This window comes from Podarcis gaigeae (assembly GCF_964106915.1).
Source record: "Podarcis gaigeae genome assembly, chromosome: 1".
In the NCBI taxonomy this organism is placed as follows: Eukaryota; Metazoa; Chordata; class Lepidosauria; order Squamata; family Lacertidae; genus Podarcis; species Podarcis gaigeae.
The window spans coordinates 91,395,993-91,423,549 of NC_139678.1; the positions used below are offsets into that span (position 1 = coordinate 91,395,993).

At 42.6% G+C, this 27,557-nt stretch overlaps 1 protein-coding gene and 1 long non-coding RNA gene across 4 annotated transcripts in view; one reads left to right on the plus strand and one right to left on the minus strand.

The window, feature by feature from the left end:
• The window catches only part of SLC15A2 (solute carrier family 15 member 2), a 78,206-nt gene extending 58,669 nt beyond the window's left edge, over positions 1 to 19,537 (plus strand). For all 3 annotated transcript variants that reach the window (XM_083739750.1, XM_083739751.1, XM_083739749.1), the window contains 5 exons: positions 4,120 to 4,230; positions 5,610 to 5,706; positions 8,027 to 8,173; positions 10,284 to 10,388; positions 18,404 to 19,537. In XM_083739750.1, the coding sequence (XP_083595876.1) occupies positions 4,120 to 4,230; positions 5,610 to 5,706; positions 8,027 to 8,173; positions 10,284 to 10,388; positions 18,404 to 18,580 (637 nt within the window). In that variant the 3' untranslated portion in view covers positions 18,581 to 19,537. The remainder of the gene's footprint in view (positions 1 to 4,119; positions 4,231 to 5,609; positions 5,707 to 8,026; positions 8,174 to 10,283; positions 10,389 to 18,403) is intronic.
• On the minus strand, positions 5 to 27,470 carry LOC310852820. Its single transcript, XR_014568369.1, has 4 exons — positions 26,824 to 27,470; positions 26,164 to 26,347; positions 5,230 to 5,326; positions 5 to 3,113 (listed from the first exon to the last, which is right to left on the minus strand). It is a non-coding gene; the product is annotated as an uncharacterized lncRNA (long non-coding RNA).
• Positions 27,471 to 27,557: the final 87 nt, after the last annotated feature.

Sequence of the window (27,557 nt, forward strand, 5' to 3'; positions counted from 1 at the left end):
GAACTGGATTTGGGTGACCTGTTTCTTTGCTGCTCTAATTCCATGCTTTGACAGAAGCCATTAACACAGGCTCAGCCAGAGCTTGGGCCTCATCAGTGTGTTTCAAATGAAAGCTGTACTATATGGCAATTATGCTTGCTATGGCTGCACCCAGTGAGAGTGTAAAGGTAGGAAGTAGTAGGAAGAGTCTATTACCACTAAGCAGTGACCAAAGAAGAGGAGAACTTTAGCAGTAGGAAATGCAAGGTGATGGTGGAGGCAGGGAGGTCAAATGGTGCAGATATGCATCTGCTGAACCACTGCAGCAGTTCCCACTGAGCACTCTGAAGCAGCCACATCACACACATCTATACAACGCTGGATTCAGTTGGCTCCTTGCAACTGCTTCTCTCCACCCAGGGAAAGGGTGCTGTGTTTTCTCCACGTTTTGCAAAGCATTTGGACAAGATGCCTTCAGTGGGTCACCTTCCCAAGTGGGTCAGTCAATCGCCATTTCCCTCTGGTCCCGATCCATTGTGCTGTCCAGAAGGAGAGGGAGTCTGCAGCTCTTGAAAATCTGTGTGTAAACTTGGAAGAGTACATGTGAACAGGCAGAGACATCAACAGGGGAGTGGAGCAGGACCAGAGGACTGGCAGTGGGCTCCTTGCTGAGGTGTAAACCTTGGCAAGTGCCCCCAGTCATGACAACCCCAGAATATGTCCCTGCATGGGTGTATGTCTTGGTTGTTGCTCTGGAGTAGAAGCCTTTCCCTAGCCCTTCCTACCTATTGCAGTATGTCATTGGCCATAATTGGCTACACAAGCGTTCCGCATAGCAGATATGTAAAGGGAGAATGCATGCATTTCTAAATATTCAGGGATGGAGATCTGCCACCAGTCAGGTACATCCCTAAGTGTTTAGCAAGTGTTTAGTGTTTAGCAATTCATGTTTCCCATGCCAGATTCCCCCTGTTTCATGTGGCACACACAGTTTTGATGTTGCTGCAGCAAACATGATTGCCATGCAAACTGTGAAGAGGCTCAGAGAGACAGCTGCACTAGTCAGGTATTCTGGTTCAGTCTTGTAAGCTACCCAGAGTGGCTGGGGAAACCTAGCCAGATGGGCGGGGTACCAGTAGTAGTAGTAGTAGTAGTAGTAGTAGTAGTAGTAGTAGTATAGCAGTAATACAGTTCATGAATCCACCATGCAAGCCTGAATGGCATTAGAAATGCTTCCTTCAGAGTGGCCCAAGGTTGAAATGTGGGTGAAGGGGAGTGACCTTATGTGAAGGATGGGAAACCATTTCGGTATCAGTGAACTGCAATTCCCATAATCCTTGACTTTTGGCCATGTTGGCTGAGGCTCATGAGAGTTGACAGGGGAGGGGAACCTGTGTCTCTCCACACAGAAGTTACTGGGTTTTAACTCCAATCATCCCTGACAACTTGGTTGGGGCTAGTGGGAGTTGGAGTCTCCAACAACATCCGAAAGCCAGCCCCCACCCCCACCTTACCCCACCAAAATAATGTTCTAAAGAAGGAAATGCAAGCTTGCCATATTGCTTATACATGTTCCTTATTTTATTCTTATTCCTGCAATGTGTCTTACTTTTAAACTGATTAACTGAAGATAATTCTGAGAGTATTAATAAAGGAAAGAGCACCCCTTCCATCTGAATAACAATTCACATAATTCATTGGGAAAGTCATCTGTAAAACCTTACTTGAGTGGAGACTTCTACACAGTTTGCTTATTACAAATATTGTTTCTGTTGAACACTCTTTGGAAGGGAAAATACGTCTTTTAAATTACAACCTCTGTTAAAGCCTGTGATTAATGAATTAATCAATTGCAATAATTAATTCCATTTTTTCTCTTATACTAATTATTGTTGTGTTGCAGTCCACTGCCCACCTCTAGGGATCAGAGCCTCCATCATTCTGCAGAAAGTGGTGGGTGGGGTGGGTGGAATCCTGGATAGTTCAGATCTGTAGCCATTAGACCGTAATGTTTTTTTCTTTCTTTGCATTGTGCAAGGAGTAGAAACAGTCTACACTGTGATTACCTAAAAGGAGCAGGGAACAACTCACTTGGTTTACATGGTTGCTGATGCTCATTCGGTTCTAGTCCTTAGCTGCAAGGAAAATGGGAAATATATGGAAAGAAGCTTACCATTTTGCATGAGACTGGACAGCTCTATTCAGCTTATTTAAGACTTGGAACACTGTAAAGTTTATGGGAAAACTAAATCTTCATTGTTGAGTTTAACCCCACTTTGGAGATCTGGCATTGTACCCAGTGCTGGTGTTCCAGCCACATAGCAGACTTCGACTTGCACTTCAAAACTTTCCCCTCCTCTCACCTGTGCAACCTCAGAATCTGCTTTAGAGGGCTGGGGAACCTTGTGGAGTAGATTTTGGGGGTGCAGAAGGAGGGGAGGAGAAGGGGCTGTGCAGTTGGATTTGACTGGACTGGATTGGATACAACCAATGGATTCCAGGTCAGGAGGATGTAAGGAATTACAATATGCCATTCAGGCGTTCTGTTAAAGTTTGGGTGAATAATATGAGGAGGGTGAGGGTCCCACAATGTCCCTGTTGGCTTCACCCTCAACATTTCCATGTTTAGAGGAAATCCTCCCCACAATTGGGAACCCTACACAGTCCTTTAATTGACAAAGCGAGACCAAACCTGGGAACTTTAGCATACAAGTATGTGCTGTGCCATGGAACCAGCAAATGTTCATAAACTGTGCTGAGCTGGGATTTATCCAAAATGTTCCTACAGTTTCTTTACCCTCCCAGATGAAATATTTAAGATATAATGGGATCCATTTCACCCCCCCCCAAAGACATATTCACCCTGTCTTGTTCATAGAGCATTCTATTTAAATTGCTAGCAAAATTAAGCCACCACAAAAAGGAATAGATAGAATTTCAGGAGGGAGGACACTGGAAATCATAATGCAGGTTTGTGTTTCCTACCAATGTTAGAAATTCCATTCTGATTTGTTGAAGGAAGGTCTCTTTCAAATCAGCAGATGTCAGGCTTGCACAGTTAGTAACTCAAGCCAAATGCAGCCATATATGGTGGCTCCCTAGGGTCACAGCAAACCTCCTGTTCTGCTGCCTGCCTATATAAGAAAAGATTAAGGGAAGATATGGTAGCAGTCTCTCCAGAAAAGGGAAGGGATGTCAGGCAGAAGATATTCTCATTGCCCCACTAGAACCAGTGGGTGGCATTGTGCAGGGAAACAACACTCTTGGCTGTTAGGAAAACCCTGCTAATTGTAAGAGTTGTGCAAACCATGCAAAAGGCTGCCCTTCACTGGATGTATTTAAGCAGGAGGTAGCCCACTGCCACAGATGCTCTGAAGGTTCTGTATTGAGCAGGAGTTGCACCAGGTGACCTTCAAGGTCCCTTTCACCTCTGTTGACTGCAAAACAGAGTAGATTTGTCAAGGACCTGGTGGGCTATGCTCAGCTTGGTCAGTCATGAGTTGTGCAGGTCTGATATAGTTGCATAACAGTTGCATAACAATTGTTGTTCAGCATCCAGTTTTGGACAGATGTTTGGGCAGACGCCTTGCTGAGAATCACAAGCATCAGAGCTTACTAGCCACCCACCCCCTGCTGTACGTCCTCTGCATGGAGCCATAGTGATGCCCCTGAACTCTGAGATTTTGTTATTTTTCATTCTGAAATAAGTAATCATACAACTCTGGAACTTACCCAGTGCCTTCTGAAAAACATAGTGTTTGCCTAATATAGCCAATAGGAAATTGTTCTTTCTGGAGTAGTATCATGAAGGAGAGTAATGTTTAGCACCCTTGACTAAGGTTTCCATCCCCCCTCAGCCATCCCACCCCACTGAGTTTCTTAGATAGAATTACCCACACAAATCATTTTATTTCTCCTAGAAAGGAAAAGGGCATCATTGCATTGTCTCAAGGGGTTAAATGTATAGGGATACTGTAATCTGTGATTAATTGGTAGTATTTCTGGTGGCAAGACTATCATAAAAATTAAGAGATAGATGAAGCCCCCTTTAAAAAGAGATTGCATGCCTCCAGTGAAATATCTGGTGCTTTCTTTCGCTTTATTCACTTTCTGTCATGATGAAATCAAGTTTCCTTTCAGATTCATTAATTCTTTGGACCTGGATGTCAACATCACTCTTGGCAATGAGGATTTTGTCAGTATTAACAAAAGTTACGGTGTTTCAAGCTACAGGACCCTGGCAAGGGGAAGGTGAGATGCTGTCAACATTTCCATGCTCTGAGCTAGCACCCATTTCTCTTTGGGGGCTCTCTGTGATATCTCTGGGTCGGTTCACTAGAAATTTGGCTCTTTCTTGTTATTATAAGGTATGGTTCTGGTCTAGTTTCCCCATGTATATCTTCCAAATACCTTCCCATCCAGTTAATCAGATGAAGAGAAGTACACAGTGGGGATGTTCTGGGCTAGGCAACTCAGTGGATAGCCTACACTCCAAGAAGCAAACAAGAACAACAACAATAACAACAAAGCTCCACTGAGTTTAAGAATGAAGCTCACATAGAGCTTTCCCAGCCTGAAATGACTGCATGGAATATCCATAAGTGATCATGTAGATGTATGATGGGATTAAGCACTACCAGTCCAAGGCAGGCATCACAGTTTCCCACAAAGTCCATAACAAGGAAATTCAGCATTGTTAGAACTGACAGCTCTGATCCTCTCTTGACAGCAAGGAAGGACCATGTGGTACAGCTCATGCTCTGCAGGCAGAAAGTCCAAGGTTCAACTCCTGGCATTTGCAGTTTAGAAGTTCAGGTAATAGGTAATGTGAAGGACCTCTGCCTGAAACCATAGAAAGCCATTGCCAATCAGAGTGAACAATACTGGGCCTGATAAACAAATGATGTGTATTAATCCTTCTAGTGTGGCTAGCAGGAGTCCTCCAAGCTCTCATGCAGGTCTTTAACAGCTTTGCTCTCAGAGATCTTTTAACAGGAGGTTCCCAGGATTGAACCTGTGACCTTTTGCCTACAAGACAGATGCTCTTCCACTAAGCAGTGGTCTCTTTTCAAGAAAGGCATGTTCATTGTGCATCTCATCTTGCTCCTGAGTAAATTAGTATGTGTGAAAAAGATGAGTACAAAAAGTTATTCTTCTTTCAGTCCTTATGGTTGGTAAGCCTTGCTGAAATTAGTAAAACCAAACCAGGCATCTGGCAAATCCGTATTGCTTCTCTGCAATTTTGCCTACCTGCACATGCAGAACAGGGTCTAAGATGTATCTTCTTCTTCTTCTTCTTCTTCTTCTTCTTCTTCTTCTTCTTCCCTGTCTTTAAAGAAAACCAGAGCTGAAAAATAAAGAAATAAAAGTTTCAACAATTCTGGCAATTTACTACAATGCAAAATAAATGCACAATTGTTTTTGATCAGTGCCCTTCTTCAGCTGTCCCTAAAACAATAGCTGTGAATATTAAAATGCTAATAACGCACTGTACTTAATACAGAACCAGAAACATGGGTTATACAATGCCTTCAATCAGCTTGAAGGATCTTATTAATGGGTACACCCTGTGCTTTTCAGTCATGAGTGGCTAACCAGGAACTATTGTGTTCCCTCTTTGTCATATCAAGATACAACAATGTCAAATGCAGAGTGGGAGCAGAAGAATTCATCCTGCACCTGGGCCTTCTTGATTTTGGAGCAGCATATACAGTTGTTATAACAAACGTAAGTTGCCCGTTGACTCTTGCATGCCATTTCCAGCCAATGTTCAGCCACTGAAGTCAAGGCCATGTACTTGTCTCCCACATTGACGTCAGTGGGTGTCTGGCTGAAATCCTATGTGGATTTATTAGGGACGCGGGTGGCGCTGTGGTCTAAACCAAAGAGCCTAGGGCTTGCCGATCGGAAGGTCGGCAGTTTGAATCCCCACGACGGAGTGAGCTCCCATTGTTCGGTCCCAGCTTCTGCCAACCTAGCAGTTCGAAAGCACATCAAAGTGTGAATAGATAAATAGGTACCGTGTGCTGTTCTGGTTTTGCCAGAAGCGGCTTAGTCATGCTAGCCACATGACCCGGAAGCTGTCTGCGGACAAACGCTGGCTCCCTCAGCCAGTAAAGCGAGATGAGTGCCGCAACCCCAGAGTCCGACTGGACTTAACTGTCAGGGGTCCTTTACCTTTACCTTTTTAATCCCTACTGAACAGAGCGAGATTTACTTCTGAGTAGACATGCATGGATTGCAGGTCTGGCAAATTGCAGGTCTGGCAAATGCTGTCCACAGATGCCAATGACAAAACTTTTTTAAAAAGGCCCTGTGCACATCAGGCAGCTGCAGCCTCTACTTAATTTCCTCAGACACCTCTGGATCATGACATAGGACCCAGAGGCATTCTGGGAAAATTAAGATGGTGGCAGCTGCCTCAGTGTAGAAGAATTATCCTTTGTCTACCCAGAAACAAGCCCCATTGAACACTTTGTTACTTCCTTCTGAATAAATATGCATAGAATTTGTGATAAACACACTGATGAACTGATGGATGAATGAACAGACATATGAATGGATAGACACAGCCCAGCAGAAATTAAATTTTTGCTCTTAATTCTTGAGGGTCTGACATAGATTGTCCAGTTTTTTGTTTTTGTTTTGTTACTGAATATTTAATACTTCACTATTTGTTATCCATAGCTCTATCAACTGTTTCTTGGGACACAATATGAGACTGGCCAATCAGGAGCAGGAATTTCCAATACTCATTTATTCATCCCATGTCCACAATGGAAATCAATCCAGCAAAATACAATTTGTATCCACTATTGTTCTTGCTTTCATTTCAAAAAGGATTTATTGATTAACACCGCGCGCGCGCACACGCACACACACACACATGCATTTGCATTGGATTTTATTCGCATTGAAAAGAATGGGGTGGAATAAGATAGTGACAACATAACTTATACAACTTAATTATGTAAATTATGTTGGTTATGTAATTTTACTGCAGCAGAGAGTGAGACAAATGACAGTTTTTGACAAAAGTTGAACTGCAGCAGAATGGAAACAGTGCTGCATGCCGTGAATACAGGGAGGAACAGAAAGCAATGCTTTCTTTCATCTCTACTGTGAACAAAAATAGACAAGTAAAATTTATCACACATTCCAAGCAATGAAGTATACACATATGTATTCATCATTTCTATTGTGTGAATTAGTCTTTATCTGCAAGTAGTTATGTTCTGGATTGGTAGAGTTGGTAGATGTGAAAGACCTGAAGTAAATGTAATTGTATTATACTGAGGAGTATGTATTGTGCAATTATGTATTGCAGTCAGAATAATGTGGGCTCTAGATTTATAACAGTATGAACAATCAAGAGTTTAGCAGTATGCATCAGGATGGTAAAGAACTGCCACTGATAGCACTCAAGTCAATCTGGCCTGTTTTGAATTTTCTGCTGGCTGTATGTCTTCTCATTATATACCTATTCTTCTTATTATTGACTAAGTGACTGATCTTCTCCAATCTGGCTGTTGCAATTAACAGTATGCTTTGTTCAGCTTCCAGATCTATTATGCTTTGTGGCATATGCATAAAGAAGCTAAATTATGCATATGGTGCTGCAATATGGCTGAACTGCAGTATGTAAATAGCTAGGATCATTATCTTCTATGCCCAATCTTTTGTCAACATCAAACTTCTTTTGAAGGTGTTTGTGACATTTCTCCATAGTCCAATGAGTAATGCACACAATTACTGCTCACCCCTTTTAGCCTTCTAAAACAGGCCTTCTTGTTGTCTTTCCCTTTATGGTGATTAAATGCATCTCATAAACAATTCCAGCACCTTCCCGGTAAAAGCAGAGTTTGCCGATGCTTTTAATGTGACTTTATTTCAGTCCACTGGCAGAGTTCACAGTTGTTTAGTGGGCCCAGAAGGAGAATGCTGCTTCAGTCTTCAAAATAAAACATTTCCTCTCCCCACACACACCAACATAGATTCTGCATTAACATCACCTAATCATCGTGACTTTTCCCCCCTCCTAACTTAGACTTCTACAAAGTCCCTCCAAGCATGGAAGACAGAAGACATCTCGGCCAATAATGTCCATATTTCATGGCAGATTCCACAGTACCTGTTAATATCAGCTGGAGAAGTGATGTTTTCCATTACAGGCATTGCCTTCTCTTACTCCCAGGTAATGTATGTAGAGCACAAAGAAGAAAATCAGAAATCTGATGTGCTTAATGAGGAGAAGGGCAGGATAGAAAGCTGTACTTTGCCAGGTCTTCCAAAGGCTGAGAGAACAGAGAACAAGTTGCAAGTTTGGTGTAGACTTGCACCACAATCCTGACCAAATTTACTGTGAATTTACTTGCAAGTAAAGTGTGCCTTGGACTGCAGTCCTGATCTATTAATATGTACATCTCTCTGCTCTCCATCTCCTTGTGTGGACATGATGATTGAATGCAGTGACCAGAAGATCTGGCACAATAAGAACATAAGATGTGCCCTGCTGGATTAGTCCAAAGGTGCATCGAGTTCAGCATCCTGTTCTCACAGTGGTCTGTGGGAAGCCCACAAGCATGACATGAGCATAATAGCCCTTTACAGATCATTATCCTCGTCCACTGGTATACAGCGGCACACTGCCTCAAAGACTGAAGGTAGTATATAGCCATTTTGACTATAGCCATATGAACTTGTCCCATATAACAGCCATCCAAGTGGGTTGCCACCACTACATCCCGTCATAACAAATTTCATAATTCTATTATAAACTAGGTCAAGTGGGTAGAAACTACAGCCCACACAAATTCTATGGAAGTAATTACCCTCCTGTATTAAAGGTTCCAGGAGTAAATGGAAACATTCGCTTTGGCTATCACAATATACTATTGGTGTTTTAAAATTTATTAGGTGATGGGGGGGAAACTAGTATATAAAGTAATCCTGAGTAATCCTTTTAAAACTTAAGGTCTAGAAACATATTAGGTTTATAGCAATATGGGACAGAATATAATTGGGAGCAGTGTTAGCTTGAGTCATGTGCGCTCTCTCTCTCTCTCTCTCTCTCTCTCTCTCTCTCTCTCGTTTCTTTTGTATTGTGCTGACAGATTAGTTCTTATTTGTGTGCAATGAGGAGGGGGCATTGTTCAGTAGCAGAGCACATGCCTTGCATGCAGAAGGCCTCCTGGTCTATCCAATATTTTTTTAAAAAAGGATCAGATTGCTGGTGATAAGGGAAAATCCCTGCCTGACACTCTGGAGAGATTCTATCAGTCAGAGCAAAAACTCTAAGATAAGCAAACCTGGTATAAGGCAGCTTCCTATGCTGCTTCCCTCAAACATCTAAGAAAACCACAGGGCATTTCAACAGCCACATTGATTTCAAAGGCTATGTGGTATTTCTCCACCCTCCTATATTCCTGAAGTCTCTTCTTGGGGCCCCTGGGAGAATACAGAGATAACCCACACATGACACAGGCAGGTAGGATGACGCTCACATGAGAGCTGCTGGAGGGCAGAGGAAGTATGTGCTGGTTCTCAGAATCCCCTTGATATACCTCAGTGCCATTTTCTGCCATGCCTCAGGGTTGATTGATTTATACACACATAAATGCTCATCGCTCGATGGCCGCAGCATCAGATTGTGATGGTCAGATGTGAATGAGCCATTACATATCAGACACCTCGGCAAAGACTTCCAGATCACTTCACATTACCTCAGAATGATATAGTGTTATTCAACTGAGTCAGTTCACACATCTGTCTGCAAGTCACTGGGCCACTCAAAAGCATTTTGGTACCTGAGGTAAATGGTGTGCTGCCATCCCCACCCTCTACCATTACATGTACAGATGCTGATTGGAGTGGCATATCACCACCACCACCACCACCATTTATTATTAAGGGAATTTAACTTTAACTTTAAATGTCCTTTACTTCACATGAGGGCAGCAAACTAACTTAAGGGCTGAAGGTCAGGCCACATGGTGGACACAGCCCTGTCCTCCAATGCCTCACCACCATTCCCTTTCTGCATCTTCTGCCAGAAGCGGCCACCTCATTCTGCCTGATGGTAGAGGCCGGTCCTGGTGAATCATCAGGTGTTGAACCAAGTAACTAAGGAATACATACTGATCTGTAACTGGCCCACAAAGCCATGAGGTGATTTGCTTACTCCATCACAAAACAGGAAAGTGGTTGAGTGCAGTCTGCAACATAGTACTCAGTGAGGATGCTGAGGAAATTTCTCAGTGTTTGGGAATGGACTAATCTTCCTGGTTTTCTTCCTTTCTTTTCAGGCTCCTGCCAGCATGAAGTCAGTGCTGCAGGCTGGCTGGCTGTTAACCGTGGCCTTTGGAAATGCGATTGTGCTTGTTGTTGCCCAGGCTGCACCAATGGAACAGGTATGGGATAGAATAAATTAACATGGCACTAGGCTGGAGTTGTGAGTAACACTCCACAGGACATTCTGATCTGCTTTCAGTACATTTGGCAGCCATTCTTGCAGAACAAGCGTGGAGAAACTAGTGGCTTTTCATATGTTGTTGGGACTCCAAATCCCATGAGCCTCAGTCAACATGGTGAATTGGCAGGGATGATTGGAGTTCTCAGGTATGTTTTCTATGCTCAGGAGCAATCCCTGTCCTGTCCAGTAAAAAGGATTAGGTAGGGGGTGATGGGAAAGGCATTTTCTTTGCATTAGACCCTAGGGAGTTAAAGAAGAGAGTACAGGGTAAGATGGAAATGGCAGTCACTCACCTATTTATTTCCTAGACTTGGTTTTACTGTTGATTAACCTGGCAATCCCCAATATAGTGAGAAGAAATCCGCTTAATCACAGTTGCACCTGATTGTCCAGTTCACACATTACATTTGTTTACACCAGGGATAGGGATCTGTGTCCCTCCAAATGTCATTGGAATCCAGTTCCCATTTGGCCTAGCAACCACGGTGAACAATCAGGTATTATGGGAGTTGTATTCCAGCAGCATCTGGAGGGCCACAGGTTCTCCATCCGTGAAACTTGAATGCATACCCAAAGACGCAGGACTTTCTTCATGCAAAGAAAGACATCCTTCCATTGAGGCAAGAATGCATGTTGTGTCGAAGAGGAATGTTCTAAAATGGACCATCCTTCCTAACTATCACTTCAACTTCTGTAAAGGACACAGCATCTTAGTATGACGGACAACATTTTCTCTGTTAGTGTGGCACATATGTCAGTGAACAGGAGAAGGTGTGGATTCAGGCATATCCAAAAGAATAGGCACAGCTAGTGCTCTTTTTTTGTGATGGCACTCCCTGGTATGGAGTACCTTAATGGATGATATTCACCAGTACAGAGTACTATCTCTTTTTTTCTTTTTTGGCTGCCATGATAGTCATTTTGTGCTGCAACCAAGATGATCAAGATATGACTACCAGCAATACTGTTTTTAAAAAACCAAAGAAAGCACTGGGTACAACCAGTGGAAACCAAATCCTCCTTCCAAGTGCTAATTTAAAATGCTCAGAGAGACTTATAACCTAGATTGTTGCCGACAGTTTAATGTGTATGATTAGGATACTTGCCTACCAATGGCCCCAGTATATAGCCCAGAAGTAATGAATGCGGAAATAAGTAACTTGTACAAAGGGGAAGAGATACATCACAAAAAATAACTGATTAACCTACATAATGGAGAGAAAGGCCACTGAGCAAATGAGCAATTAACTAATAAAGCAATAGAGCTGACACAACAAGGAGAATAGAATGCAATTAGTGTGCCATCCAATTTAGTGTCCTCTCTCACAAATTAATTGTTGGAGATAAGCAGTGTCCAGTGCACAGCGGAATGATGAAAAGTACGTGCCAACATGCTCTATATTAACTTTATTTACACTTCAAAGCTGGTAATTTACAGAAAAACATCTTCCCTCTGCCGGAGCAGAGAAAGGCATCCTCTCTCCTCTAAAGCACGGAGAGAATCACACTGAACTGCAAAGAACAGTGAAAAACAGGAAACCAGTGTACGTCACATCCAGTCTCCTTTCCCGTGAGAAAACCCAACAGCACTTGACTGTGGAATGTAAACATTGTCTTGTGACAAGCACTTCGCTGCTCAGTGAAGGAAGCAGAAACCAACATCCTCCCCCTTTCTGTGAACATCACTGGGCAGCGTGTTCGTACAATATCAGCACAAACCCAACTTCTGCACATAGGTACAGTGTTGATCCCTTGATACAATCTTGGACAATACATCAGCAGGAATTTCATTACCTGGCATATAGGACACCGTTACGAGTCCCTTTTGAATACGTTCCCTAGCATGTTGCAACTTCAATTGCAAGTGCTTCGTGCTTTGCTTACAACCTTCAGAATTCAGCAAAGCCAAACATGCTTTGTTGTCCTGGTAAACCTGGATTGGACATTTGACAGGAATTTTCATGTCTTTGCACAATTGTAACAACCATTCACAATCCTTAAGTGAATAAGACAGTGCATTCAGTTCAGCTTCACAAGTACTTAAGCTAACTGTTGTTTGCTTCTTGCATGACCAATCAAATAGACCCTGACTGTACTTATAGCAAACTCCAGACGTACTTTTCCTGTCTGTAGTGTCACTTCCAAAACTTGCATCTGCAAATATCTCAAGACCACCAGACTTCTGATTGTTAAATCTCAGTCTGTAATGCATAGTGCCTTTCAAATACCGCGCTATGCGTTTCAGAGCTTTCCAATCCTTAACAGCAGGATTGTTGACTTGTCTGCTTAGCAAATTACAGCTAACAGCAATGTCAGGTCTTGAACATCTGGCAATGAAGTTTAGCTTGCCTAGCACACTTCTGTACAGTGTAGTATCAGAAAATGCTTCTCCAGTGTCATCTACCTGATAACCTGTTGTCATCGGTGTGTCTACAGGGTTAGCATCCATCAGGTTTAGTTTGCTTAACACATCAGCAATTTTACGTGACTGGTGTACTAGAATGTTACCATCTTGATCTCTCTCTATTTCCAGAGATAGGTAGTTGTTTACCTCACCAAGATCTTTCATGTCAAAGTGCTCTTTCAATTGAGCTAGGGCATTATTGTACATTGTGACATCCTTCCAAAAGAATAAAAGATCATCAACATAAAACAAACAATACAGTTTCTTTTGCCCCTCCTCTTTGACAAATACACATGGATCAGCTTTCCCTTGCTTAAAACCTAGAGAAAACAATACTTCAGTGAGATTTGTGTGCCAACACCGTGCACTTTGTTTGAGACCATAAAGGGACTTCTTTAGAGCACAAACAAATCCCTGTTTTACCTGTACGCCATCAGGTGGAAGCATATAAAGTGATTCATCTAGAGATCCGTACAGAAAAGCTGTATTCACATCATGGTGACTAATGTGTAGATTCTCTTCTGCAGCTAGCTTGAGCATAAGCCTAATGCTCTCATACCTCACGGTGGGTGAGTAGGTCTCGTGATAGTCTTCACCTGGTACCTGTGCAAAACCTCTGGCTACCAATCTGGCTTTGTGTCTGACTATCTTGCCATTTTGATCTGTCTTCGCTTTGAAGACCCATTTGCTTCCAAGCAGTTTCATTCCTGGAACTACTGGAACAAGGTCCCATGTTTTGTTCCTTTCCAAGGAATCAAGCTCAGCCTTCATGGCATTTAACCATGGCTCAGCTTCCTTTGAATCCAAATCCTGGATTTCTTGGAAACTTGAAGGTTCAAACACCTTCTTGGAGCTTTTAACAGCTGTTACTGCTATCTTAGCAAACTCATCAGCAAATCTCTTTGGAGGTCTGCCTTTTGTTGCTCTCTGTGACCTGCGAATTTGCCTTAAGTCTTCAACACTCTCCTCTTCCTTCTTAGGAGAAAAGTGACCTATTGTGAACAATGGTTCCTCCAATTCTTGATCAGAGCTTTCAGAGGGTCGCATAGAGGCTTTCGCACTCTTGAAATCCTCTGAATCACCCGATTCAGTTTCAGAATCAGAATCAGAACCTTCATCAGTGGGTGTGGGTTGTTGCGGTTGCTTTTGACTATCCTCAGTTTCATCACTGTCATCAGGATAACATTGGAAAATTCCCACATTCTCCCCCCACTTGGCATTGTACTCAACACTTCTTGTGAGCTTAATTTCCTTAGAGTCAGTCATCATTATTCTGTAAGACCCTTTCTGATAACCTAGAAAGATACCATGCAATCCACGCTTGTCTAACTTGGAGTTTTGTGGTGAGTGAACCCACATGTCAGAACCAAAAATTTTCATGTGTTTGATGTATGGCTTCTTGCCAAACATCTTCTCATAGGGGGTACAACCAATCGCTGAAGATAACCTGCGATTATAACTGTAAGTGAAACATGAGAGAGCTTCGGCCCAATAACTCTCTGGAAGATTGGCATCATGCAGCAAGGTTTTTAACCCTTGAAGCAATGTCTGATTTGCTCGTTCCGCAAGTCCATTCTGCCATGGCGAGCGAGGACTAGACAAATCGTGTTGAATTCCTTTCTCAGTCAGAAAAGCTTCAAACTGCTGAGAAGTGAATTCTCCCCCGCGATCACTGAAAAGAGTCTTTACCTTCTTACCATGCACATTTCCCAACCAAGCACAGAATTCCTTGAACCTTGGAAAAGCCTCTGATTTCTGCTTGAGATTGTACACATAAATATACCTGGAAAATGCATCAATGAGAACCATGAAGTACCTGTTTCCACCCAAAGAGGGCGCTAGTGGTCCAACCAAATCAGCATGAACAACCTGGTATGGTTCTGTAGCTTGCCTACTAGACACCTTACCTTTCGCAGCCATTTTTACTTTGTTTGCTGCGCATGCCTTGCACTTCATGTGGTACCTGCAGGGTTTAATAGTCATACCTTCAACCAAGGCAGGCATTTTAGATACTGCCTCAAAATGCAAATGACCAAATTTTCGATGAAAATCGTGAATACATTCTGCATGCAAACTTTTGTTAGAACCTGCAATGCAACAAGTGTCATCCTGCACAACATCATCAAAATACAAAACATACAAACGATCAACATATTCAGCATGCAATACATAATCATTTTTCTTTGTGATGATGCACCTTTTGTTCTTAAAGGAAACGTCAATTTTCCGCTCATTCAGCTGTCCAACGCTGAGCAGATTATGCTTGGCATCTGGCACATAAAGCACATCCTGTATCGATAAGTCCAAACTGTGAAGAACAACAGTTCCGTAGCCTTTACTGGGGATTGTGTGGTCATCCGCCTGGTGAATCGCACCTTCCTGCGGTGTAAAAGACACGAACAGTCGCTTATCGTTGCACATGTGGTGGGTCGCCGCTGAATCAACAACGAAGAAAGATCTAGACGTCTTCTGGACCTCTGCAACCTTTGGAGTGAAGCGTGAGACCATTGCCTTGTGCTGCGTTGTCCTGGACACCGGACCTTTGCCTTTGCCTCGGCCTTTTCCACGCGATGAGCTTTCGCTGCGCTGCTCTGTCTTGGCCCTGGGATATCTGCATTCCCTCTTCATATGGCCTAGACGTCCACACGAGTAGCATTTCACTGCCTTCAAAGCTTTGGCGCCATCTGGTGGTTCCACTGCACTATGGGATGACGACTGTGAAGTCTCCCCCTTGCCCATGCAGCTAGCACCCTGGCGGTCCGCTTCATTCAATATCACGGCAGTAACATAGTCCACTGTTAGCTGAGCAGTTGGCTGTACAGCAATCTGAGTCGCAACAGACTCCCAACCTGAACCCAAAGATTGTAGTATCATAAAGGAATACACTTCCTCTGGAAAGTTGAGTCCTCTCTGTTGCAGCTCATGTCTCAGATTCTGCATCTCCATCAGATGTATACGCACATCTCCACCTTCAGCAAGAGCCATATTATGCAGCTTGTTAAAGTAAAACATTGTGGACCCAGCTTCTGTCCTCAAGTGAGCCTCTCTCAAAGCGTCCCAAATTTCTCTGGCTGAGGTCTTATCACGCAACAGACAGAGCTCTTCTGGGGATACTATCAACGTAAGAGTTCCCCTTGCCTTGGAATCCATAGCTTTCCATTCATCTGTAACTGGAGCTGGGGGGGTCTCTGTAATAACTTTAAACAGACCCTCTTTCCGCAGAATAGCCTCTGCATAGAGAACCCAGTCCGCATAGTTCTTCCTATTGAGCTTAGGAATCCCACAAGCATCCTGAAGGGCCATCATGACTTTGGCATTAGCCTTTAGCGTCATCTTTGCTGCTTTAAATCAGGCTGCTTTATACATGCTGCGTCTGTGTACAGCTGCTTCAATCCAAAAGCAAATTCAAAACAGCCTCTGCCTGTGAACCTGTGCCTTTCTGCTTAACTGCTTTGCTTATCTGCAGCTGCTTCAAACCGCATTCCAAAGGCAAGTTCAAAAGTGAAAGTTCTCTCTGCTGTCTTAAATTCATGCTGCGACACTGCTGCAGCTGCTTTACTTTCAATTTCCCCCAGCATAGGAAAAATTTATCCTTCTAGCCTTTTGCCTGTACCACGGCAAAACCGGCTATAAAAGTTCAAAGTCCAGCCATAAAGCCATTAATTAGAATCTGGCAGGCTGCCCGGAGCTGTAGCACATACCTCATCAAATCATCTTGACGCGCAGAGATATCGTCCGCTCCGGCCCTCTGCATTCCGATCCTTTGCCGGCACTCCAATTCTTTGCTCCTTTGTTCCTTTGCCAGGAGCCCGACTTCTGGAGTCCATTCTCAAAACACTGCGTTTTCCTGGGCCCGGAACCAAATGTTGGAGATAAGCAGTGTCCAGTGCACAGCGGAATGATGAAAAGTACGTGCCAACATGCTCTATATTAACTTTATTTACACTTCAAAGCTGGTAATTTACAGAAAAACATCTTCCCTCTGCCGGAGCAGAGAAAGGCATCCTCTCTCCTCTAAAGCACGGAGAGAATCACACTGAACTGCAAAGAACAGTGAAAAACAGGAAACCAGTGTACGTCACATCCAGTCTCCTTTCCCGTGAGAAAACCCAACAGCACTTGACTGTGGAATGTAAACATTGTCTTGTGACAAGCACTTCGCTGCTCAGTGAAGGAAGCAGAAACCAACATTAATAACATACACACACCAAAAAAAAAATTAATGCCAGGGCATTTAGCTGAGCACATGTGTTGTTCCAATCTGTACCAGTAACAATAGATGTATATTGCTGGAAAATGTTCACAGGAAGGACATTGGGGGGGAATAAGAAAACTAATTAAACTAGATTCATTTGACTCTACCTGTCAGCTCACATGATGCATGACCTTGCTTCTATATGACAATATCAAGTTCATGCACGCTAAGGCTACAAACCATTCATTTAAAGCACTTGCCCCACCCCAAAAGTCCTGTGAATTGTAGTTCACTCCTCACAGAGCTATAATTCCCAGCACCCTTAAAAAACCACAGTTCCAAGGAACCTTTAGTGGTGTGTGTATGCTTTAAATGTGTGTATTTAGTCTCATTTTCCAGCATATGACTGTCTTTTATTGCACAGAAGAACTCCTGTGTGCAATTAAGTGTTTTTAAACTTTGGACATAATGGTGGGTTGGGGGTGGGGCTACTTAGTTGGTAATGTGTATTACTGCACTTAGTGCAAAATATGCTGAGCCAGCTCTACTGCATTTTGTGGCCATCCAGCTCATTCTGCTGAGTGGGAACCTGGACTTCTGCCCCTTATGGTACATCTGCAACTACAGCTGTTCATGTTATCTCAGTCCTCTCCCAAACACACATACACACAGCGACATTTTGCTGTGGTCATGAGAACCGGTGAACTTATCGTAATATCCAGTAACTCCCCTCAGAGGCCAAAATGCCAAAACTCTGCCCTTCAGGATAGCACATCCCTGTTTTTAGCCTCCCTAAATATTCCCCAAATAAAACACAATGTGGATTTTGAAAAATTGGGTTATCACACAGGTTTTTTTCCCCCATGCCACACATGCACTGAAAAGAGCAGCAGTTTAGCTATATGGTCTTCCGAAGGATTTCCATGCTCACATTCCTGAGCCATTTTGGAAACCGGAGCAAACTGGAGCTTTTCTCCAATGTAAGTATTCAGTGCAGGACCCCTAATCCAGATCAGTACTGCAATGGGGCCGCATGCAAAGGGATGACGCCATCCCTAGCCCCCATGTCACAGTCCCATTGAGGCTTGGTGTTTGGGGGAAGGAGGCACACCAGCTATTGGTTAAAGCAAAAAGACCAAATTGTGTCCTATAAATTGCATCTAGTTTGGCCCTGTCAGAGTGATTTGCAAAGTTCTGCTCCTCTATCACTTCCAGGTGCCATATGCAGCTGGTAACTAGAAGTGAAATACTTTGACTAAGCTTCTGTACAGTTGGAAGAAGATCAATATGTAAGTGTTGTTGGCAAATAAATATTAATTTTTTTGTTTTTTCCAAAACCCTCTTCTTTCTCCAGTGGCTCGAGTTTGTCCTCTTTGCTGCACTGCTCTTTATCGTGTTTATTATTTTCTCCATCATGGGATATTTTTACACCAGCATGGACCCAGAAGAACTCCTTGCCAGAGAGGACCAACAAGGGACGTCAAACAGTAAAAATATGATTGGGCTTGTTACCAAGAAAGCAGAGCTATAAAGGCGGCTGTGGACACTGGCATGGGATTTTGTGGCCTTTCTCTTTTAACAAGATGTGGAGGAAATGGATTTATTTTTCATGATGGCATCTCACAAAATATATTATATTCAGGGGAAAGGGCAAAATAGGCTCTTTTAAAGTCGGCTGAATAAATGTGAACAAACTCCTTGGACACAAAGCATTAAAAATAGATGCAAAGCGGTTTCAAATATGCCCATTCCTTCCAGCCCCACCAAGCAGTTGGAGTAGTTATTCTCAAATGTACACAATGTGGTGAGTGACCATCATCTCAAACAATAGGTCGTGTTTATTTGCAAAGTTCTGAAGAAATGAATGAGTGAAGCAACCTGGAGAGCACACAAGTAATGCATAAAAAAATATTCAAGAAATGCATCAATGGATAAAATGTAAGGGGTGTGTGTGATCAAGTATGTTATAATTCACCCTTCCTGCTCAGTTCCATTTCTGTGCCAACATGCTATTACAGGCAGACAAAAGCAATAGGTTACAATCCAGAGTGGTTTATGAAGCTTGCTTACCTATGTATCCCTGACCGAACCCCACTCTACCCCCAAGAGCCCCTCTTTCAGCAGCTCTCCTCATGGAATCTTCAACCTGATCTTTAAAACAAAACAAAGTTCTAACACTAATGTGGGAGGTGTTGGCACTGCTGTTTCTGTTGGGACCTGGAATGGTTTTCAACTAAGTTTTACTCAGTGTGTAGTCCCACTGAAATTAATGCGCATGACTAAGTTAGGTTCATTATTTTCAGTAGGTCTACTCTGAGTACAATATAGTAGAACACCACCCCAAAATGTGGCAACTGGCATTAAGAGGAAGTTGTTTTTCTCCACCTAATACTAACTACCAGGCACGATGCTAAACTGAGTCTCACCACTCTGAGTGCTGTAGTTCCAATGAAAATCAGCACATACACCTCAGCTGTGCTTTTTTTTTTTTTAAAGAAAAAAAGGTGCCATTAGTCACAACGAAGTTGTTACAGTGCCACACTTTTAACATCTGGAGAAAAATGGTGCTGGTACATCATACCCTGGAGCAGCCCCAGAAAAAAGTGCTACACCTCAGTGTTGGTGTTAGTGCTGTTAAAACAAATCTGGTTCCTTATCACAATATTAAAGTAATGTTTGGTTTGTTTCATAATCCAACATTTTGCAAAGCTGTGTTTCTTCGAATTATCCTCTCATGGAGCATATGCCTGTAAGACTTTCCAGATAGTCTAAGGCTGTGGATTGAGGTATTTGTATGCTCTCCTCGCTAAGCTCTAGTGACTTGGCCAGAAGAGTGCTTTGATTTTGTATGTTTTACTGTACGTGGATCAAGTGATCATAGACTGTTGCTTAAGAATATCGCTATTCAAGTAATAAGCTCTTTAAAATGTGACAATTTTTCTGAGCAGAAAACATTTCCACATAGAGAATGGCATGCAAGCCGTGTGTAACTTTTTATCCATCTGTTCCTTTTATTACAGCAAATTGTCACTCACACAGTGACTCTTGGACTAGAGAGACCTGAATTCAGATCCCTAGTGAGTCAGTGAAGTATATTGGCTAGATTTGGGTTAGACACAAACTCTCAGTCTATCCTACCGCACAGGGTTGCTGTGATAAGCCCCAAGTAAGCTGTCTTATGAGACACGGCAGGAAACAAATAACAAATAATGCTATGAAGATCCATCAACACAAATATATGGATCGTAGTGGTTATGTGGAAGTTGAGTAATAGTAATTGCTTTCAGTAGAAACACTTGCATAGCCTCTCCAGAATTCCACTTCTGCTCTGATGTATACGCAAAGCTTTTGCATTTGCAAGCTTCCCCATTCACTTCACTGAAGGAACATGATCAGTGTGCACAACAGATCTAAATTGAGAAGTTATTGAGGATGAAAGTATCTGGAGGATGCATCTCTAACAAGCTTCAAAACCCATAAACAATTGCTGGATCAGGATATGTTAAAAGTTGGGGCACAAGAGCACCAAGGTTTACATGTTTGTGCAAAAAAATAAGAAAAAAATATGTATCTTCTTATCTCTTACTGTTCTTCAGGCTCAGAGGAAGGCAGATAAGAGCATAAATGATGCTTTTGGCTCTTGTAAGAGAATTAATCAGAGATGCATCTATTTCTTTGCAATGTCGAGAAGTGCAACTTCCAGGAGGCTTGTAATATAATTGTCCAATTTCTCAGCTTGTACAGGCATGAGATATTTTGGTGCTTGAAAGTTATAGCCTCATAATTATTGGCCCAGCTCTTATGCCTATCCTAGATGGATAGGAATTGCTCTCTCCCTGCTACCTTTTGAAAAATACTGGTGGTGGGTAGGGCTCTGCCGGCTTCTCTTTACTTGCTAACCCCATCACTACTCCCCCCACATTAACCACCCAGTGCTTCCCCTTCCTACCCCATGCAACTACTAAACACCCTTTCACCTTCCCAATATATTTTAAGCTACTTTTCTATTCTACAGCACCACCATTTACACCTTCACCCTTGTATCCCTGCCTATACCCTTCTCCCTCCTTTTGTGCAATACCCACTTACAGACAGACCACCCCCATGGAAACCCCCTGCATCTTCCTCTTCCCATGCATTGCAACTACTCAGCACCCTTTTCATCTCCTACTCAACTATGAAACCACCATTCCCTCCTATTCAGCACTCCCTTTTGTACCCTTGCTTTCATCTTCACCCTTATTTCCATGCTTCCTACTCCCTCTTTTTTGCAATTCTAATTTTCACCATCAGCCCTTTTCCCTGCCTCCTCCTTCCTTTTTTCAACTCTCCCTTGCATCCAGACTAGCCCCATCTCCATGCCACTGCCTCGATCCTATTCTTCAGCCCCCTTTTCACACACACCACATGATGATGTATGTGACTGTATCTTTGAGATGAATAGAATCTTAAGAGAAGGAGTCAGTTTGTTCAGCTAGAGGTTAAGTTCAGCTGATGGAAGTTCTTAGCTCTATTTTTCTAGAAATAGAGGTGCTGGAACTAACCGTGAACACCTCCCTTTTTCCCTTATAAAGGCAATGGCGCCCACCAGAGAGGTGCCGGAACTCAGTTCTGATGAGTTTCGGCTGAAACAAACAAACAAACAAACAAACAAACAAACAACCATTTTCTTTAAGCTTCTTCTTCTTTAAATGGCAATCCACTTAAAGCCTGAGTTGATGTTTGCTCCAACTGTGCGATAAAGAGTGGGTTTTCATGGGGAAAACTCTGAGGGGGGACCCCAAATGCTCAAAGGGCTTTTAAATGTGGGCCTATGCTGGTTTCCTGTTTGCAGAATGTTCTTCTCAGGCAGACTCACCTGGTGCCTTCATGACATATCCTTAGGCACCAGGCGAAAACATTTCTCTAGGACTAGGCCTTTGTTGGTCTGTTTCTGTTTTATTATGTATTTTGGGTTCTCATTTTATGTTTTTGTGTTGTGAACTGCCCTGTGATCTTCAGATGAAGGATGGTATGCAAATTTTAATAACAACAACAACAACAGAATGGGCTTCCCCAGGGAATGTGGTGGGGCAAACAGAAAACCATGCCTAGAAAGCAACAACAACCCTCTGCTTTCTAGGCACAGGACAAATGGAAGTGTGAACAAGTCCTCCCTTACTTCATGTGTACAAAACAGAGACATTCAACAAAGCATTAAGAGAAAAAACCCCTCACAACTATATAGCCAATAAACATACATGCTATCTCACTGAAGGATCATGCCACTCCACCTGCTTGCTTGCATCCCACTCTTGGCAAGTTGACTTTTAACACCAACGGAATTAGCCCATAAATTGCACACTGAAAACTACACATGCTGAGATTTCCTTTTCAACATGACTATTAAATGTTCAGGAGCCCTGTGCTCTTGTTTGCTTCTGGCTACCCACAAGTGAAGTTTCACTTGTTTTCCATTTTCTCTGTTTATGCCCATTATGTTTGGGGATTACTGGAGCACATTCTTTGCTCTTCAAGAAATTTGTTTGCTTTTCCTAATTCTGTTTTATGACACATTGCAAATTAGCTCTGCAACAGCTGAACTGCACGAGTGTGATGCTTCCATGAGCTGCTTCCAAATTGAAGCACACATAGAAAATAGGCCTCTTACCCACTCATCCCAAATCCCATGCCTGAAGAAACAGATGAATTCCAGCACTGGTTAGCACTAGCAGACATGATTTTAAATTACTGGAGCATTTAAATTTTTATAAGCCTTCAATTTGGGTACTTGGCTTTTGGAACACACATGGCACCTGATGAATGAAAATTATTGGGAACTTTTATTTTGTTGTAAAATAAAAGGTTTATCTGCAGAAGGCAATGCCACTGCCCAATGAGATACTCTTTAAAACCACATAATTTCCAAAAGCTCTTCCTTCGCTAAAAGCAACAACAACAATCAAATTACAAGGGGGGGGGCAGAGGGAGCCAGAATCAGTCAGGGAGCACAGATTGTCGCACACGCAGAGCTTTAATTAAAGGAATCCAGTTCCAATATCATAAAAGAGCCATTTTACATGCAACATGACTTTTTATTTTCCATTCATATTGCCAAATATACCCCCTGTCTCAGATTTTGCCAATAGATATCTGCAAAAAGTGGTAGAAGAGACAATAAGAGGTTTAAAAACAACAACTCAACATCTTATCCTGCTCATTGATGAGATTCAAAACCCTTAAAAAGCCCAGTTTCACAATGCAGCGTGATCACTGCCACAAATTGCTGTATGTTCCCTGTTTCAGAGTCATCAGGGTTAGCTATACAGAAGTGACGAACCTGTGGCCCTCTGAATGTTCCTGGACTCCAATTCCTATCAGCTCCAACCAGCATGGTCAGTCAGTGGTCAGGGATGATGGGAGTCCAGCAACGTCTGTAAGGTCAGTGATCGTCTACCACCCCGCCTTCAAAAATGTCAAAGATCTGGATTAGAGATCCTGCAAGACCTGTTAGCATTAGAGCATTAGTGGAATTCAGTGTCGTTCAGTAGTGAGCATCCCATCAACACAAGCATTGCAATTTGCCAGACAGAATTACAATCCCACCTTTTCTCCCTCCATTCACCGTTCTCGGGGTTCTCCTGACTCCCCTCCCCCAGAGCCAATTTCAGGGCTCCAGGAGGCACAGAGAGAGGAAAGGGACAGTTCCATTTTGCAAGCAGAAGCCCTCATATGCAGGGCTCACACTGACCAGACTCCTTAGGCAAATCCCACCCCTGGTCTCCCCCAAGGGCCTTCAAATCAGAACTGCTGTGGCTTCTACTCTTCCCTTTCCATCCAGTAAATATAAGCAGACTCTGCCTGCAAATAAACACCTGCAGCTTAGAGATCCTTTCCCCACATTCACTCATTGATTAAAGCCTCAGTCGGAGTGGGGAAGAAATCTGATTCAGTTTACATTTATTCAACACAATATTTGTTTATTTTTCAATACTTCCAACCCACCTTTCATCAAAGAATTATCCCAGGGAGGGGTATAGCAAAATGAAATGCTTGAACTTCAAACCATTAATACATCAAATTCCAAACCATTGTATATATCAGCAGGGATTTAATAAACCCACAGTAAATAACTTCAAAAGAATAGACAGGCTTCATTCTGAAAATAAATAAAAAGATTTCATTGATTTTCATTTTCCACATCGCACATAAAACAACCTAACTCAAAACACATCAGCCACATTGCTTAAAAATATCAAATCAAATTATTACAGTTTGGTCCAAAAAAATCTTTCCACATATTTCCATGAGATCTCGGGGGGTTATAAACAAAATCTTTTAGACACACATAGTCCCAAAATGGTTGCCACACATTATGGAAAAGATTGGGGTAGGGTGGGGGTTAGAATTCCCTTTGGTCACATGAATCTGGCACATCAGCTTTACAGCCAGAGCTATTGTCCATGCTTTGAGTACCATGCTTCAGTGTTCACGCCCAAGGCAGTGTGCCATCACACAGCTATTTCCGTACATGCCAACCCAAGGAAGAATGTTAAAAGTTCTTTATGCACAATTGTTATTCCAAGTAAAGCAAGTTGAAAGGAAGGTTGTAGGTCTGTTTGAAAGGCTTCAATCTTCAAAATAAATGTGCCGCTAATATTCCATGAATACCTGAGTAAACAGGTGAGTTTTAATCTGACAGTAAAAATTAAAAAGTCAGCACCAACCATACTTCAGAGAGGTGACACATTCCATAATAGGGACACTGCCACAGAGAAGGTCCTTTTTTACACATCACCACCATATAATAAACATAGTACTTCCATCTTTGTTTCTAGTCAGTCTGCCTTTTAAAAGCATCTTTGCTAGTGTTCAGGTGTGCAGAAATGAAAAGTTTTCATTGAATGCTGCTCTTTAAAGGTGCAGAAATAAGTTGGAAGTGTTGGGGTGTGTTTTTTTTTTTAGCATTTCTGTGCTGTCCGGAAAGAGTACAGTTAAAATTACAATGGTATCGTTTAGATCACAAACACAAAAGAAATAAGCTGAAAACCCCCAAAGATACCTCCATTTTTGGAAGAGCAGCTTGACCTGGAAAATGGAGGTATACCAGCTGTTAGCAGGTCAAATTCACTGTGGCGCATTAAACTGAGAGAAAATGAGACTGTAAAGCTGAGAATATAATTAAATACTGGAAGACATTAGATATTACCAACACACACACATAACCCTCTCTCTGCCATTCATGAGAATTCTAAGCAATTTGGCAAGAAAGATTTCTAAGCAGCAGCAAGCAATGGATTTGCACTGACCTCTTTGTAAAACAGGTGCTGCAGGAGCCAGCTTGTTGTCCGTCCGTCACTCCCTACATTCCACTCCCTACATTCACATCAGAAGCCATCATGATGTCAGCTGAGCAGATACCAGAGGAGTTTTCAGGGTTCCTGCCTTGTTTGCAGATTCTATTTACATGCACACTTACCCTCTTGGTTTAGCATATTTCATTGGTAGAAAATGCGCACATTTCCCCTTAAAATATGCATTTTTGTAAACATGGGTTGGTTGGTTGGTTGGTTGGTTGGTTGGTTGGTTGGAGAATTACATCATGAAATTTGGGAGAGTATGAATTTTGAAGGATGGCTGTGTTTCAGTACTCATGCTGTTTCAGAAAGTGCAGATCTGATAAATTTGGCTTGAAATGCAAACTGATTTGAATTTTTCCCTGTTCTTCATTTTTATTGCCCTATTTCTGGGTCAGTTTCAGGGTACAGGGTTGCACTGCTAGGGTGGCTCATGAAGTCCCAGTGACTAGATACACATAAAAATGTATCACCTTAAGAAATATTTGCCAGGGCTCACAACTATCAGTTTGGAACCATGCGCTAATACAGCTGTTTGCATCATGCCTATCCTTATGTTCAGTTCATCAGATCCTTCTTCATTCCTCCTTTGCAATATAAAGAACACATAGCATCCTGTCAGTCTCTCTGGTACAGTCGCATTAGGTGTACTGTGTTGCATTTCCTCTAATACAACTGGTGGAATGTGACCACCACATAGAAGCATTTAGAATCACTGTTTTGCTGGTTGAGTATTCATGTTACACAAAAGTTTGTATTGTAGATTTGCTAGTCTCACCTGTCTGTTACCAATGGTGACATTGGCCCCCATGCTTATTTCATTTCTCCACTCTCCTCGGTTGTTCCGGGCTCCTCCTGCAGCTTCTCCCAGATACAGCTGTCAACGGGCTGACACCTCCATCTTCTCCGTCATGGTTTTCCATTATGGCTCCCTCGAGGTCTGTCGAACTACATTCATGGTGCTTTAAACAGGATAAGCTGAGTAAATCATTAAAAGCCTTGCTGCTCCGCAAAGACACCCTTTTCATCAAATAGCAAGATTAAATTAGGTTCCCCTGATAAACTGATTTGATGAGCCAATTTGGCTGGTACATAAGGTATTTATACAATTCCAAAGAGATTGGGATTAAAAAAAGGAAAACCCCCACTGAGTTAAACTTCTGCAATCCATGCACTAGCTTTTATTAATCCCCCCCCCCTTTCCCCTAACCATACAAGTAAGATTTTGCTTAGGGTCAAATTTAAAATGACATTAAATGGATGACTATGCATAATGTGCATTGTCCTGTTCTCCTCATCCACCCCCTCACATACACACACCAATAACAGCTGCAGAGAGAAAGGGGGATCAAGACTGAGATTACAAACAAAGAAAAGAGTTTGGGAATACAGAACAGATCTGCTGCCCCTGTGGGTCCTGCTGCCTGAGTCACCTCACCTTGCCTCATGGGTGGGCTGGTGCTGGATGAAGCACACTTGTTAATCCCCTGCATCAGCATCTGCCACCTGGCTCCTTTGTCTCTCTGCCTAAAGGGGAACCAAGAGTCCAAAGAGCACACGAATAAGAAGTGATGGCGATGCTGTTGGGCTGCACAGCCAGCCTTGCAAGAACATCCTCATTATGACAAGGCTATATGTCTGCCGTTGCTTTTGAGGAACATCTGCCCTTCATTTTAATTACAGCACTTAAAATCCAACATAGTGGCTTGAGTACAAATTGATCTTGCTTTTCAGCCAGGAAGTTTGTTTTTCCGCTCTTTATGATAATAAATGTGCCACTGGTAATGGCAAGGGGGCCATATAGTGGCTCATTGTGTTGTGTGTGCACTGAGCCTACTACTTTGGGGCAGGCTTTTCTTATTATGCGTTATTGATGTGACAGTTTGCAAACATTGTACAAAATGAATTAACGGGCTCGCCTTTTCTTCTCCCTGAGTTTGGGATTTTAATCTTATTGACGGCTACAGCTGCAATTAGCAATGATCTCACTTAAAATGTCATTTTGTCATAGGCAGTCAAGTCCTGCGTGTCTAGTTGCAAAGTGACACTCTGTGGACAGGCGATGGAAATAAAATGTGACATTCTGTGGACACCCAACACCTCCCCAGGACATAGCCAAGATATCACATCCATTTTGAAAAAAATCTCCAATTCCCTTTCTGAGCTGCTATT